Here is a 17473-nt window from a genome sequence, read left to right on the forward strand (position 1 = left end):
AATATAAAGATCAGCTTCTCCAATGTATTAGAGAACAGTGGGCAAATGGACTTATTCCTACTCATCTGTTCGACCTTCTCCGAGATTTTTACTTTCTGGGACAAATACTCTATCAAGAAGAATCATCAAATGTCCCATTCAGAACATCCTTGGTTCTTCCCATTGGGCCTACCAATAGAAGCAATTGACAAATTGCCCCCTTGGGATCCTAATTGATACTAAATGTTCCTTATGATGCTACATAATAGGCATGTAGCAGATATTGTGAAAATAGCTACCGATCTAAACAATAAAATTCACAAATATATCCAGACTTGGGGACTTTGGATCATATTTAACAGAAATACACACAATATGGGTCCACCCAAGCTTCAGTAAAACAGTGCCAGACATACATATAATTTAATGCAAAGCTTCCAACCACCAAGAATCCCTAATTCCCATCCCATGTCTGTATTCACCATTCCCATTCCCACCCCCTTCCTTTCTCCCAGCTATTAACACATTATTTATATTTTGGCTTTTTAACACCATTCTGAAATACTATCAATAGATCATTCTTGACTCCTATGTATGTATTTATGTATATTTTTAATTGTATTCCTTGTACCTGTCTGCACCTTGTTTTAAGAATATATAACTAACTGCAATAATCCTTTGTACTCATGTCTGAAAATTAAAATAGTTCATTGCATTAAATTGTTTGTTTTTTGCTCTGCTCAGACCTTAATAAGAAAAAAACCTTAAAAAAACGTATAAGGTAAATCCATGGCTGTTTTATTGAACGTCTGTACACTGAGCTTTTCCTCTCTTTCTTCCTCTGTATAGAGACTGGATGTCATCCAGATTATCCACGTGCGAGGATGTATCCATGCTGTGGGCTTGTGGCTAAATGATAACTTTGGAGTGACTTTTGGGATAGCCATAGCTATGCTGGCACCTCAGGTAATGGACACATGCAGTACAGTATCTTTTCACTGACCTTTCCGTCAATCCCTGTTTGTATTTCATGCATCACATAGAGTATTCCTACAGAACTAAGTGCCCGATTCAGACCCGATCGCTAGGAAGCGTTCGCTCATAGCTGCCGATGGTTCGCATTGTGCGCATGCGAACTAATCCGAGCGATTGGGAAGCGTACGCTCACCGGGCATAGACAGCCCAGCTGAATGAGAGACAGGTCAAGCCATTTGTAGGTGGTAACAGGGGCAGGCCACTCGAAACGGGGGAGTGGAGGTTTGAATGCAGGCGTGCCTGAGTGTCTTAACGCCGGTTCAGAGGCGTGCATAATTAGGCAGCGTCATAGTACACGTCACCTGGTTGTATTTCACACTGAAGTGCTCGGTGTGCTTGCGGTAGGGTATAGTTAACCTCAAGCGCTGCGAATGCAACCGATGGTACCCAATGTACCAATGGTTGCATACACTTCCTGGAGATGACTTGCGCAAGTGGGCATCTGAAGACAGGCTAGTGGGCGTCTGCATACACAAAGTGATAGCACGCCGAGACATAGTGGGCGTGCTTATGCCTTGCCGTGCAATCTCCTGCCTTGCCGTCACTTAGCCGAATTTGCAAACGCTGGGAGCGAGCGTACGCATCTAGAGAGCGGGACTAAATCGAGCCCCAAGACAATAAGCTTTCTCCTTGCCTGCACTTAACCACTGCAGCTCTGTCCCTGTACTCCTGCATCTAAACCCAACTCAGGGGGTCATTCAGACCCTCTCGCGAGCGCAGGACGCTCGCAAGCGGGTCAATGTTACCCCAATGTGCATGCGCACGACGGAGGGAGCTCCGTCGTGCGCGTGCGCGAGACCCGGACAGCGACAGCCAAGCTGTCGCTTCGGGTCTCGCACCAAAGGGGGCGTGCTGTCGATGGTGACTGACAGCATGCCCCCTTTGGTGGGCATGCCGGGGGCGTGGCTGCCAGACGGAGGCGTTCCCATGGGAACGCCTACCGTCTGGGTCTGGCCCCACTGACATCACTAGTGATAGAGCCAAAATCACTCCAGGGCTTGCGGTCACCGAGACCCTACCGCAGGGTCTTGTCGCAAGCCCGATGGTCGACCATCTTTTTGGCCGCTCGCATATGCTGTGGGTGGTTACCCACAGCTATGCGAGCGGCCAGGAGGCCGCTCCATTTTTAGGTAGGAGGGCACTGATTCAGAGTGAGCGCTCTGGTCAGAGCGTCCGGCTCTGAATCAGGCCCTCACTTCTGATCCATATCTTCCCTTATCACATTGCAGCAGTCTCTGTCTGTATCACTTGTAATCCTGCCTGTGACTTAAACTGCAGCCCTTGTATACCGACCCTTAGTGTAGTTATTTGTTTGGTCTTCTCCCTTAATAATTCAATTTAATTTTTTTCACTGAATAGTTCTCAAAATTGCAATAAAGTAAGGACGTCATACATCAAACTTTGTTAGTTATGAATGCTTAATAATAATGAGAAACTCCAAGGGAGCACTTGCGACCCCTATAATTCATCTTAGACAGTGGCGGAACTTGCGAGTGTTGGGCCACAATTCAAATATATGCTTTTGGGCCCCTCCCTTCTAGGCCCTTTGACGAATTAGTGCCATGTGACCGCCAAGCATTGCAGTCAGTATCCCAGAGTCTTATAATAATCTGTGGCCACTTTAATCAAAAAGAATAATCTGTGCTCCCTTTAATCAATTAAGAATAATCTGTGCCCTCTTTAATCAAATAAGAATAATCTGTGCCCTCTTTAAACTAACCAGTTCCTCATGTTGGCAGCGCTGCTCAGAGGCCCCACAGAAGGGTCTTCTGGCAGAGGGGGAGCGGGAGAGGCAGACATTGACAGGCAGAAGGTGATGGGGACAGACAGGGTGATGGGCAGTGGAGATGGGGATAGGTTAATGGGCAGAGGGTGAAGGGCAGAGGCAAAGTGTGATGGAGAGGGTGACGGGGTAAGACAGAGGGTGATGGACAGAGAGGCAGAGGGTGATGGGCAGATGATGAAGGGGAAAGGCAGAGGGAGACTGGTAGAGGTAGATAGGCAGAGGTTGATGTGGCGAGCTAGAGGATGATGGAGAGACAGAGGGTGATGGGCAGATGGTGACTTGGAGTGGCAGGTGATGGGTAGAGGGTGATGTGGAGAGACAGAGGGTGGGACATTAATCAGAGGACTTGGAAGAGACCATCTTCTCCCGCCTGCGGCACTCGCGAGATTACCTCTGCGAGTACCCAGCATGCAGCTCATGCGCAGCAGCCCAGCCTGTCCGGGATTGCTGTCAGTCCAGACTGTCCAAGGCATTCCCGGGTGGGTAGCAGCCACCGACAGCCATCAGTCTGACAGCTGATGGCACTGCAGATCATCAGTGCCGGCCCCTTACTCCCCAGGGGTCCTAGTCTGATGCATTAATAGTAGTTCACCCCCCCTGGTTTTGTAGTATTCTTGGATCTGAGTCATGTTTAGCTCCCACATTATTTATTCATTTATTTATTAACATTGACTTATATAATGCCCGCACTGGGTCATAACAGACAAACAAAAGGTAAGAGGCATGCAAGCTTACAATCTTATAGGAAAAAAGGCATTTATACACAAGAATAATTGTTACATATTGCATATTGGTACAGCCTTATTGCAGCGGTTCGTGGTGGACTGGATGATCCACTCACACAGGAATGTTGGCCTGAGGTCAGCGGGATGTGAAAGAGAACACATGTAAAGTTATTTGTGGATTGTATAGAGAAATGTAATTGGGTAGGATGCTGTCCAGTCAGAATGTCGACAGAATGTTTTTTTTCTCTAATTTTAGCTAGCCCCTAACCCTAAAAATAAGCAAACAACTTTATGCCAACATTCTGGTGTGAACATGTTAAATGTCAACATTATGAACATGTCAACATTTTTGAATAATATATTTGAATAAATATTATACATTACAAGAACATACACGGGGACATACTAATCATGTTCATATTTACGTATAGAGTTTTTGCTGATATAGACTCTCCCCCATAATATAATTAACCAGGGCTGCCATTTGCTACGACATGGGGCTCTGGCCCTGATTCAGAGCCGGACGCTCTGACAGAGCACTCGCTCTGAATCAGGGCCGTCCCTCCTCCGTTTTGGAGCGGCCTCCTGGCCGGTCGCATAGCTGTGGGTGACCACCCATAGCTATAGCGAGCGGCCAAAATGATGGTCGCGATGGTCAAAACCATCGTGACCATCGGGCTTGCGACGAGACCCTTGCGGTAGGGTCTCGCTGCCGCAAGCCCTTGAGTGCTTTTGGCTCTATCAGAGCCAAAAGCACTCCCACTGACATCACTAGTGATAGTGATGTCAGTGGGGCCGGTCCCAGACGGTAGGCGTTCCCATGGGAACGCCTCCGTCTGGGCAGCCACGCCCCCGGCACGCCCACCAAAGGGGGCGTGCTGTCAATCACCATCGACAGCATGCCCCCTTTGGTGCGAGACCCATAACGACGGCTTGGCCGTCGTTATTCAGGTCTCGCGCATGCGCACGACGGAGCCGCTTCCGTCGTGTGCAGGCGCACTTGGGCAACATCGACCCGCTTGCGAGCGCTCAGTGCTCACGAGCGGGTCTGAATCAGGCCGTCTGTGCGCTTTTCCAGGTACTGCTATAACTTTAGCCAGTGAAATCAAATTTATCACATGCTGGGTACTTGTAGCTAACAGTCAACTAAAGCAGCATTTTCACTGACCTGCTCCTTCCACTTAGTGTAGGGGCTTCTTCGCTTCTGTAGAGCACCGACAAAAGTTGCTTGTAAATTGCCAATGTAAATGAGGGTGAACGGGGCAACCAATAACAAGCGACAATGTCCACGCGTATGGATTTTTATTGAACGCTGTCGTCACATCCCAAAAGGCAGTAGCACAACATAGTACTTACAAGGGCTGAGTACTACAGAAGAGAAGAACCCATGGGGAAAACACAGTTTAAGCTTACATTCCCAGTAAGAGTAAAGAACAGGCCAGTGACAATGTAACGAGTTACCAGGATGGCAGCTTTACCTGCATGGAAATACAGTATTAATTGAACCATGGTGCATCCCAAAAGCAATGTGAATACTTAGACATCCTAGTTCAGAATAACATTACAGGTGTAGGCCTTCTCTCTGTACACCTCTATTATTTCTGATTATTTAAGCTTGTGTTCTCTACCAATGATTGTCACAGGCTCTGGGCATTGTATTGTCCTATCTATTTTGGAAGAAGCTCGAGGATATTTGTTATGACAAGGATATGGTGGATTTCAGATGCCTGACTATAAAAGACTTTAACTTCAAGGAGCTGGACCTGAGTGGCGCGGGCTGCTGTCTTTGCTTACCAAGAGAGGACGGCTACCTGCCAGTCAATGTGGAAAGCGATGATGAATGCTAGCAAATTATCCACCAGCGTATCTAATGCCCTCGGGGAGAATATAACTGCGAACCCACTCAGCAGTGACATTTAACATCACTCGGGCTACCAAAACTTATTGCAATGGATTATGCTCATGGTAAAGGGCTTAGCTAATATTAGGGATTTTTTTTTTTTTTTAAAGAAAACATTCCTAGTGCAATAAAAAGGCAGCGACCTGACATTTCCATAGAGCCAACACCTGCTACAATGTTTACAATTTTGTCTATTAAATTCTGTATTTGTTTTAGTAGTATAACTCCTGAAAGTGCAACTTGTCCCTACAAGAAAGTTCTTTCTCTAGAGTAGGATATAATTGCTTTGCGGGAAAGTAATCTGCTTCTCTTTTTCTATGAAACGCACATGGTTTTCTAAGTAGCTTGTACGTATTGCTGTAGCCGCAGACGAACGAAACAAAGGTTTTAAACCTTCTGCTATCTAAAGACACCTCTCATGGCTTATTTATAGTGGATGGACACTACAGCCGCACCAAAATGTTAATCAGGATTGGCCAGGGGAATCGGTAGTAGCAGGCCGTCCCTGGCCAAAGAGAGTATCCCAAGATTGACAGTGATCTTTGTGATTGGCTCTCGTCTAACTTCTTGATCTAGGTACGCCAAACTACTGCCAAGTTCCACAGTCAATCATGAATAGTATTTCTATGCAGATGGGGTGTCCATCCCTTTTAAGTCAACAAAAACCTTTTTAATAGTAGAGACTAAAAAAAATATCAATTTAACTATTAGCTCTACTAGCAAGTTGAAAATGTCAAGATTGTACTGCTTTCCAAAGGAAATTTAGAATGCTGTAAATAATTCCAAACTGAAGCATCTGTAGGACACAGATGCTTCAGTTTGCCCACTATGAGTGCACCCCTGTCTAGGATGTTGTAAATGAGAAATTGTGTGCCACCCTATCCATTATATTTATTGTTGGCAGTCACAGGCCAGTAAAGGCAGTTTACATTAAAATAAAACGCAAACCCAACCTACAGCATGTATACCTCACATGTATGCTGTTGGGAAATCAGGACAAGCAAACGCATGCCACCACATCTTCCAACATCCTGACCTGATCTGGACAGAGTTCTAAAATCAGGACTGTCCTTCCTAAATAAGGACAGTCAGACAGTGTGAGCATGGGACTGTATGAAAGATACAAACCTTCCACCAATATTGCTAGTATATGAAAAAAATAAGAAATTATATTATTATTATTATTATTATTATTATTATTATTATTATTATTATTATTATTGTGAGGTTTTGTTAACCACAAAATATGTTGGCTACTTATCCAGATTAAGACATTCAAACAATAAAAAAGAGGAAGAAATAGATATACAGGCCTGAAATTATAAACCACTAATCTTAAATTCTAATTATATTATTTACTAGGATCGTTCAAAAATGCATAACTGCATAAATGACAGTCACACAAATGTCATAAAAAATTAGATAGTTGAAAAAGACAAAATTTGGATATTTATATGGTCGGCTAAACTTATTAATACCTAACAACACAGCAATCAAGATAGTAAATACCAATGTAAAATCAGTCCCTGGTATTGATAAATATATAAATTATTATAAGACAAAATAACAAAGAACATGATCAGAATACATCACACAAGTGCATAAATCTATAAAATGTAAATGTAAAGTCCATGATAGTATCATAAAAGAAATAATCTACAATGTATAATTCATAGAAATATCAGAAGAACCATACTGCTTGACTCCAAAATTAGCCTTCAGGAAGTATTCAGAGACGAAGGTTCTACCAAATGTTTAAGTGTGTATATATAAATGTATATTTATTTAAATGAAAATAATTAAAATTATGTGGCTCAAAGGACAAGTAGCAAATTATAAATGTATGTAATGAGCCATTTCATGTAATGTCCCATATGTGACAATATAAAATAAAAAATCTGTATCTGTGTATTCGAGTTGTCAACAAAAGTTGACAAGTTAAATTATAGCTTTTTCGAATAGGTTTTCTTAAAAAATAGCAGAGGCTCTTAATATAAAGAATTGAGCTGAATTATCAAGTAGAAGTTTCCTTTATGTCCCGTGCATGACATGAAATTGCCCTAATCCTCAATAAATCAGTTTAGCATAGGGTAAGTGGTATTGGAGACCATCTACTTTATTGCATATACAACATGCAAGGTAATGTAATGTTAAAGTAAAGAATGGGTGGGAAATACTGAATTATACTATTGCCTCCATAAATGATGGCAAAGACTGATTATCCATGTAATAAATGCAGTGGTCCCCAATAATGGTGGAAGGTCTGAAAGGCATGTTAGTCCCGATAAATAGTGACAGGTATAGACTCCCGGCAGAGCATCCACAACTACACGTGGCGAGGGTACAAGTCAAAGGGGGAGGTGCAATAAACCTTGGAGAGGGGTAAAGTGGAGGGAGACAAAGCACCAACCAACTGTCATTTTTCAAACACCTGGGCATATTTAATAACGAGAGATATGCTTGTTATCACTCGTTACTAATCTTAAATGGTGCTCCAACCAATCAGCTCTTAACTGTCACTTTCAAGGCTGTGTTTGAAAAATGACAGTTACGAGTTATTTAAATCAGGCTCACAGCCTGCAAAAATGGCAGTTAGAAGCTGATTGGTTGGTACATATCTCTCTCCACTTTATCTCTCTCCAAGGTTTGATACATCTCCCCCCAAAGACTCAGGTCAGATCATTTCACCACTTAGCTATTCTTTGTCACTTGTATCACCGTAAAATTACAGAGGCACTTTGTGTTAGAGTTTGTTGTGTTTAGTGTTAACTATATGCTGTATGTCAATTTTTAAGTGTAAAAGGTATGTGACACCTATCGGAAAGGCTCATATCAAAGCTTTGGGTAAAGGATTCGATAGGGACGCACTTTCAGTTTAAAATGCAGGAAATTGGAATAGTGAAATTACTTTTTTAATTTTTATGCGGTACATTTAATTTAACAAAAGTGTATTTTTTACATGTGTTTTTTTATATGGATAAATAAAAACATGAACAGTGACTGAACCAGTGTTTGTCATTTGTTATACACTGTTGGTCGTCCAAATGAAGGTAATGAGAGACAGCCCTTCTAGTCTCCCAATCCGTTTATCTGCACCACAAAACCTTTGGTAACGGTAACATTATCACACAATTTTAAGAATTTAATAGTATCACATCATACAGCAAAAACCAGAACCTTGAGAAAGATTTCACACCAGCTGTAATGTGTTAAATCACATCAAAGTGACCAAAACAACAAAACTTGCACATACAGTATGTTTCCATTTAGAGGACCATCATGGCAACAACCAATGTTACTGTAGCTGTTACTACTCCTACAAGGAGTACATGATGCAGGGATGGCATACTGTAGCTGGCAAAGCCTGGGCCGCCAACCATGCTCTAAGAAAATAAAAAATATGTACTGTAGTATATGTGATGTTACAAAACAACAAATATTGTGATTTTTTTCTATTTGTTAGTTCACTTATAAGAAGTTAAAAACTTTTTGAATGCCACTTATATTTGCATTAATGATGCATTATTCTTTCCCCTACCATCATTAAAAAATACACACTGTAGTGTCCCAGGTCACATAATGCCACACTGCAATGCCCCTAAATCACACAATGCCACATTGTAGTGACCCCAGTTCACATAAACTCACTGTCATGCTCCGGGTATGCTGACCCTCTGCCGAGGTATTGGAAGACGTGGACCCAGGTTGGGAAAAGAACAGGAAGCGATGGCAAATGACTTCCTCATCCAGTAGTACCGGATGTTGGCTAGACCTGACCAAAAGCGCGGAGTCTAACTTACTGGGAGGTGTTCACCAGTGACCCCTCCAAGCGTGATTTGGGCTTTAGCTGCACCCAGGAAGCAGGTCGCTGCCCTTTGGTCAGGTATCCGACACAAGTGGGAAATGGAAGAACACTATCACAGGGAAAGCTAAGGAACAAGACACTGGAAGTTTGTACTGGAGTGATGTATTGAGTACACACTCTGTTGATCCAAATGCAAGACTGGCACAGGAGAATGGCACTAGGAGATTGTACTTGGATGACATAATAAGTGCACACACTGTGGCTTCAGATGCAGCACTGGCACAGGAGAATGGTATGATGAGATGGTACTTGGATAACGTACTAAGGGCCTTATTCAGACCCACTCGCTAGAATCCTTTCGCACGCAGCCTGCTGATGTTTGCAATCTGCGCATGCAAATAAGACATAGTGCGCGTGCACGAACCAGTCACCGCGATTGCCCCTTATACTCCGCAAGCATGAGTGACAGGTTGTGCCGTTTGTGGGTGGTGACGGGGTAGTCGATGATAACGGGGGAGTGGTGGAGCGAACGCAGGCGTGTCTGTTCGTCTGAAGGCCGTTTCAGGGGAGTACATAATTTAGACCCAGCGTCAGCATACATGTCACATGGCTGAAATACACACAGTAGCAATCGCAGTGCTTGCGGTAAGGGTATGGTCAGCCACAAGTGCTGCGTATGGGTCCGATGTTACTCGATGTTATCGATTGTTTTGTACATTTCCTGGAGATGACGTGTTACTAACGGAAAGTGGGCATCTTGTGTCAGGCTGGTGGCTCATCTAAATACTGTGATCGCAAGGCAAGTCATAGTGGGCATGCTAATGTCTTGCTAGCGATCGCAGGATTTGCATACTCTGGCTGCTGACGGCTGCGTGTGAACGCATCCTAGCGAGTGGGTCTGAATCAGGCTCTAAGTACACACACTATGGCTTGAGACGCAGAACTGGCACAGGAGGTGACTCTAGGAGAATGTACTCAGAAGACGTACTGAGGGCCTGATTCAGAGCCGCTCGTAAGCGGCCGCTCGTTCGCTCTGAGCGATATTCGCACAACTGCGCATGCGTATGGGTCGTAATGAGCATGCGCAAACCAGTCATTGCTGTCGGAAATCGTGCGCTTGCAAAACAGCGAGGGGCTGCTAATTTGATTGACAGAATGTACCGTTTGTGGGTGGTAACAGGGGAAGGTGCTTGAAAACGGGGGAGTGGAGATTCGAACGCAGGCGTGCCAAACGGTGAAAAGGGTGTTTAATGGGAGTGCATAATTAGTAAAGGAGCATCATCGACCTCGTCACTTGGTTGTCTTTTAGCCTGAACTGCTCGCAGTGATAGCGGTAAGAAAAACCTACAAGCACTGCAAGCAGTTCAGATGCCTTTCGATGTTCACGATTAATCTAGTAAATATCGGAGATGACGTGTGATGCGAACGGCAAAGGGGCGGCTTTACAAAATAGCGAGTGCATTTTTCGGTCGCTCGCTCGCTCAGACATAGAGGAGTAAACAAACCGCAAAGAGCGAGCGCTCAATTTAAATAGCCGGCCCCTTTTTTGGAACAACCGTCCGCAAATAGCGTCCGGCTCTGAATCAGGCCCTAAGTACACACCGTGGATGAACACTAGGAACATCAGCAAGTCTTCACTGGAAGTAACAACGTTGTACAGGCAACTAACTTCCTTTTGTCCAGGGGCTGGTTAAATACCTTAAGGTAGCAGTCCATTGGAGGATAGTGTCAGCTGACAGCAACCAATGCTACCATTGGGTAAAGGGCTAATCAAGCTATGGACTGTCATGGCTGCATCGACTATGGCAACCGCAGGAACCACATCACGGAGCGAGCACATGGATATCCCAGAAGACCACAGGTACAGTCCTCAGCGTGTCACTCGCCGCCGCACCGGGCATCTGACCGCTCAGTAGGTCAGGTGAAGCCAGCGCTGAGGTGAGTAATGGCCGATCCTAGGCCGCAACCTGACAATCACACTGTAATGCAGTCAGTCCACAGAATGCTTAGTTCATATAAGGTCACACTATAGTTCCCCCAGTTCACACTATACCACACTGTGGTGCCCCCAGTCCACATTATGCCATACTGTAGTGCCCCCAGGTTACATTATGACACTCTAGTGCCCTCAGTTCACATAATGCCATTGGCATATCTATAATGGGTGCGGGGAGTGAACTGCACACACAGCACACCCCACACCCACAAAAATTATACATACCTCTCCAGTGTCCTGCGTCATCCGATACTGCCGATCAGAAGAAATAACCAGGAAAATGTCGCCCTATAGAGCCAGCACACTGGCCCTCTCCTCCCTTAAACCCCTTCTACATTATGACACTTTGTATTGCCCTCAATTCACATAATATCACACTGTAATGCAGTCAGGCCACAAAATGCCACATTATAGTGCCCCCAGTTCACATTATGCCACACTGTAGTGCCCCCAGCTTACATTATTATACACACTCGTGCCCCTAGTTCACATGCCACACTAGTGCCCCCAGTTCATATTATACCTTACTGCAGTTGTAGTATACCCAGTTCAAATGATGCCACATAGTGCTCCTAGTTCACAATATGTATCCCCGTATGCAGACCACCCAACTGCTTCTAACTTCAAAGGGGCTCTCCACTGGGATCTGGAGTACTACGATGGAGACCCGGCTACCACCAAGACCAGGTAATCGACGGCTTGGCCACTAGGGATGTTAGGTCGTCATTCTATCATGTCCACATGTCATCCATGTAGACATGATGAATGTCAACATGGTCGCCGTCAACATGCTAAGCATGTAGACATGCTACATGTCCACATTTTGACATGTCAATATTCTCATGTAGACCTGATACATGTCGACATTAGAACTGACTACCTAACATGCCACACCTGAATCCCCGTGCTGTGTATGACTGGCAATGGGTGGTATCACTGTGTTATGTATGGCTGGCAATGGGTGGTATCACTGTGTTATGTATGGCTGGCAATGGGTGGTATCACTGCTATGTATCGCTGGCAATGGATTTTCTACTGTGCTATGTATGGTTGGCAATGGGTCATATCACTGTGCTATATATGGCTGGCAATGGGTGGTATCACTGTGCTATGTATGGCTGCAATGGGTGGTATCACTGTGCTATGTATGGCTGGCAATGGGTGGTATCACTGTGCTATGTATGGCTGGCAATTGGTGGTATTTCTGTGCTGATAGTGTCATAGGTGCTCAGGATTAGTATTTTTGTTGCAAAAGATTGGGCACTAAGTCGCAGATTCAGCATAATGATGCAAGGCGTGGTGCACAGAGAAGCTATAAGAAAAATCAGGGTACCCCTGCATTGTACATACTTTTGTCTCAACAGTGATGCAAATAAGATGCATATTTTGTGTAAAAGTCTGTGGTGAGAAGCTTGAGGCGCCTAAGTTGCAAAGTCCGTGGTGCACCAAACTAGGTTGTTTGGTGCGATTTAGTTGTATGTGCACACATCTGTATGTATGGTGGTATCTAAGCTATTTTTGGATATTAATGGTATCTATGTGCTGCTGTGTATGGGTGGTATATGTGTGCTATGTATGGCTGACAATTGGTGGTTGGCAATGAGTGGTCTCACTCTGCTTGGTATGGCTTTTAATGGGTGGTCTCACTCTGCTTGGTATGGCTTTTAATGGATGGTCTCCCTCTGCTTGGTATGGCTGGTAAAGGGTGGTCTCCCTCTGCTTAGTATGGCTGGTAATGGGTGGAATATCTGTGCTATGGGTGGTATCTCTATGCTGTATGTGGCTGGCAATGGGTGATATCACTGTGCTATAAAAGGCTGGCAATGAGTGGTATCACTCTTATAGGTATGGCTATTAATGTGTAGAATATCTGAGCTATGGGTGATATGGGATTGTTTAGTCGCCGGTTCAAATCCCGATAGCGTCTGGCCAAAGGGAGGAAATCCCGACAGCACCAGGTAAGTAACCTAACCCTCCCCTCTCCCCCCCCTTACCCTAACCCTCCCTTAAGGGTGCCGAACCCTAACCTCTCCCCCTAGTACCTAACCCTAACCACCCCCCAGGGGTTCCTTAACCTAACCCCCGCACCCTAACCCTCCCGGGGGGTGCCTGACCCCCCATTCCACTAGCCTAACCCACCCCAGGGGGTGCCTAAACCTAAGTCCCCCGGGGTGCCCTATAACTAACCCCCCCCTTTCCCCCCCGCGGCTAAGAGAACAGGCAGCCTGGACTTACCTCGTTCGGGCCCACGTCGTCCTGGATTCCAGTACCGGGATTATGATATGCATTGCTATCTCGACGCCTATCATAAATCCTTAGTTGGCATTCTGCCGCCAGGATTGGGTCACATAACTACATACTTAGTGGTATCTCTATGCCCTACAGGACTGGCAATGTCTGGTACAGTATATGTGTGCTAAGGGCAGGGACGCCGAGATGGGGAGGAGTGGGTACTAATTACCTGGGCTTGCTGGAGGGTTCTGTCGCCGCCCCCTTCCTCCCTGTCAGCTGAGCAGCCCAGCAAATGCTGCTGTGTGCTGGGCTGCAAAGAGAGACTGCTTGGTGCTGCAGCAGCAGACTCCTCTGCCTGTAGGGGCGAGCAATCATCCTGATTTTGCCCCGCCCCTGGAAATGCGCTGGGCTGAGGGACTCGCAGCGCACCCCTCCCCAGCACGCAGCGCTGTAACTATGTCTTTTTTTCTTAAGGAGGCATGGATACATTCCCGTTATTAGGCCACGCCACCTTCACCCAGGCTCGGCTCTTGGCAGCCCAGGCTACAGGCCTGATTCAGAGTTGTACGCTATGCCCATGTTTTCGCATATTGAACAATTTTTTTTGTCACTGCTCATTCGTCTGAGTTGCACTGCGCATGTGCTGAGGTACATTATTGTAGTCACACGCTGCAAGTCTTTATTCACAGTGTGATTGGCAGGCAGGGAGCATTTAGAGGAGGCAATGGGGAGTGTCAGGTAAAAACGCAGGTTTGACTCAACGGTTTTGGGTGCGTGTCACATCCTGCGTCTGCGATCCTGTACACAGTAAACAGAGCTCCGGTGTCTCCGTTACGGCAGCCAATCTGAGTGACCATAGACTCGATGTTTTCCTGACCTGCGTCCGATGCTGCGTATGTGCACACAGTTGCAGACAGCTGTGATGGCTCCGGTGGGTATCTCAGTACCAGTCCCGGCGGCTGTACCATTAGCACAATTTCCTAAATCCTCAGCTGAAAAACCTCGCAGCTGCGGCAGCAATAGCATACAACTCAGAATCAGGCCCAACATATGGCCGGCAGGAGATGGCATAGAATTTTGCAACAGTATCCAATGGAAACTGTCTTCCTGAAAGTGTAAAACCTCATGTTAATGGATCATGTTTTTATTTTACAAAGCAGAAAATGTCAACTATCAATGACTCCCATTCAATGATTCCATGATGTAATGCAGGGATGGGGAACCTTAGGCCCAGGGGCCGTATAAGGCCCTCGGAATCATTGGTCTGGCCCGCTGAGCTTTTTTCTGCTAGCCTCATCTGGCTAGCTGGTTGCCTAGAATGGCACCCTGCAGCCAGAATCTAGACGCTCTGTGCATTCTGTAATCACCGGTGATTGTGGCCCTGCCCCCATGTGATGTCACGGAGGGGGCGTGGCCTGCACCAGGCCCTGCAAATAATGTTATATATATGAAAATGGCCCTCGGCAGAAAAAAGGTTCCCCACCCCTGATGTAATGGAACTACCAGATGTAACATTACAAATATAAATATAACTAATACACTGCATACAGTCAGAAAAAAACTAATTATGTGCTCCTCCATTGGGCCTGATTCAGAGCAGCGCTCACATCTACTCTACAGATGGATTTGGAGATATTTTGCCCTGCACATGCGTCCGAGCCGAGCATACACAGCTATGAGCCACTAGGGGCTATTCAGATTCAGTAACTGGGTGAGGCATGGGCATGTGGCTGGAATGGCGGCCTATGCAGAGTTGGGGATCTGTCTGATTTCCCAGTCTAGCACTGGTGCAAATGTTTACTTATAGTGATGACAGCAAGTCTGGGTTGTACCTGAATAAGGGTAAACACTGTATTCTATTGTTGCTGAATTGTAAGTGTTGTATATGTATAGAACTATTACCAGCCTAACGCTGATTGCGTTTTCCCCTCTGTGCCTCATGCCCCTGCACTATTTACATGTAATATACATTAAAAAAAAAAACATCTAAAACACAAAATTTAAAGTCTGTATTCATCATATTCTAAAATATGTACTTTTTGTTTAATTAGATGGGTCTCCAGATACCTGTAGCTATGCCCACATACTGTATTACATATGCTGAATGCATACCCAATGGTTACAAGAGTGACAGTCGCTTATTTCCTGTGAGATGGTTTGTTCCTATATAAAAGGAAAATGACATTTTTCTATACAATAATTATACACAATTATCGTCGGTTAATGCTACACATCGGTACTGTATAATCTGTCCAATTTATATTTATTACTGTACAAAAGAGCGTAATTGCATTGGGTGTGCTTGTTTCTTTCTCGGCACATAATGAAAAATAAGCTGGTGTATGGCAGAGAAGGAGTTAACCCCTGCTGTCCATGACCCCAATACATAAATGCAGATGAGTTATTATCAGAGAGATGAGGTCGCCATATCTCGGAGAGCTCTGTAATTGCAAAGTGTGTTTGTGTCCCAAGCAAATCTGAGAATTAATATCATCAGAGAGGAGGAAATGAGAAGATTGCGTAGAGCAGTACAAGATGTGATTGCTGGGATTATTATAACTAATTTGTTTCATCTTCTACGTAATGTGTCTCTACCTTACTCGCCTCTGACAGTAGTAGAATCGTAGGAGCGTGAATGTAGCCCTTGGCTTGCCGCAACGAGAAGTGGTGGAAGGTGGGTTGTAATAGACAGTACGGACAGTTTATAGAGAAGAGTGACGTCCACAAGGGGATGTAGTCTAAAGGTCAACACTACAATGTCGAAAATGTCGACAGACAACATATGAAAAGTCGACATTGTCAGAGGTTAGGCTGCTGATGGGAGGGTTAGGGTTATGCTGCGGGGGTTAAGTTAGTTTTAGGCTGTGAGGGGTTATTGTTAGACTTGGGGGGGAGTTAGGGTTAGGCACTAGGGGGAGGGTTAGTGGTAGGGATTTGGGTTAGGGATAGCAGAAAAATACTTACCTGAACTCTGGAGGATCGGAGGTCTGACCAGGATGTGACGGTCACATGACCGCTGGGACACGGAAACGGCGCAGGAGCAGGTAAGTCACCTTTGGACCACCAGGGACGATATGTTTTAACATTTCCCCACTGTCTACATGATGAATGCCGACATATCATACCACAACCTTCACAAGTGCTCACACTAAGGGAATGGATCATATGCAACATGTTCTGCGATCGTGTTGAATGATGTGTAAGACAATGTTGCACCCATTTGGCTCTTACCATTTTAACACGAAAATATAGGACATGTGACCTGAAGGTAGATTACTACATAAATTCCGTCCCGAACATTCTTTGGCAAGATCATTTCATTGTATTAGGAGTCTGAATTATGGGGAAATTAGTGCTGAGAGGTAGACCTCTCACAGTGCTAAGGGGAAGAAACCATGTGAGATAATACTATACCTGTAAAGTAAGCCATGGGGCAGGTGTACTAAGATGTTCCAGCATTCTTGCACAGCTACCCGCAAGCAGCATATACACATCGGCTGGTGAGCTGTATTAGACCCTGCTCCGCTCCATTACCAGTGTGCATGTAACAGTGAGTACCTACTATACTTCAATAAAACAGCACCACTGGTTAAGTAACTTGGCTGTTCATAGTTTGAGTCATCCACTGGTGTGTGCCTACTGTACATAACACTGCAATTCCAACACCTGCACAGACATCATTTCCAACATTACCCCCCAACATGACCCCTTCCACCAGATACAAAATGCTCTGCTCCTGGACTTTCCACTAAATTTATGATTGCAGCCATCTGTGTTGAAAACCTGTCTCATCAATTAATAATAAAAATTTAAAAAAAAATTAAATCCTTTCCAAGAGCAGCCTAACTATAGGCTCCATCCCTTTACAGAAAAAGCCTGTGATTCGCAAGTCCGCGAGGAGGGGGCGGGGATAAATGACTTGGTTTATGTCATTTAACTCCGACCCATCCCTAAGGACCCGCAAATTTCTCGTAAAAACCCCCCATCCTGCCCACTTAACTAGGAAGTGGGTGGG

The 17473-nt window shown here is 45.0% G+C and overlaps 1 protein-coding gene across 2 annotated transcripts in view; it reads left to right on the top strand.

Moving 5' to 3' along the window:
* LOC148525572 (tetraspanin-15-like) overlaps positions 1 to 8419 on the top strand; it is a 240495-nt gene extending 232076 nt beyond the window's left edge. For both annotated transcript variants that reach the window (XM_088470889.1, XM_088470888.1), the window contains 2 exons: positions 829 to 945; positions 5169 to 8419. In XM_088470889.1, the coding sequence (XP_088327015.1) occupies positions 829 to 945; positions 5169 to 5372 (321 nt within the window). In that variant the 3' untranslated portion in view covers positions 5373 to 8419. The remainder of the gene's footprint in view (positions 1 to 828; positions 946 to 5168) is intronic.
* Positions 8420 to 17473: the final 9054 nt, after the last annotated feature.

This window comes from Taudactylus pleione, unplaced genomic scaffold (genome assembly GCF_031769625.1).
Source record: "Taudactylus pleione unplaced genomic scaffold, aTauple2 ptg000105l, whole genome shotgun sequence".
Classification (NCBI taxonomy): Eukaryota; Metazoa; Chordata; class Amphibia; order Anura; family Myobatrachidae; genus Taudactylus; species Taudactylus pleione.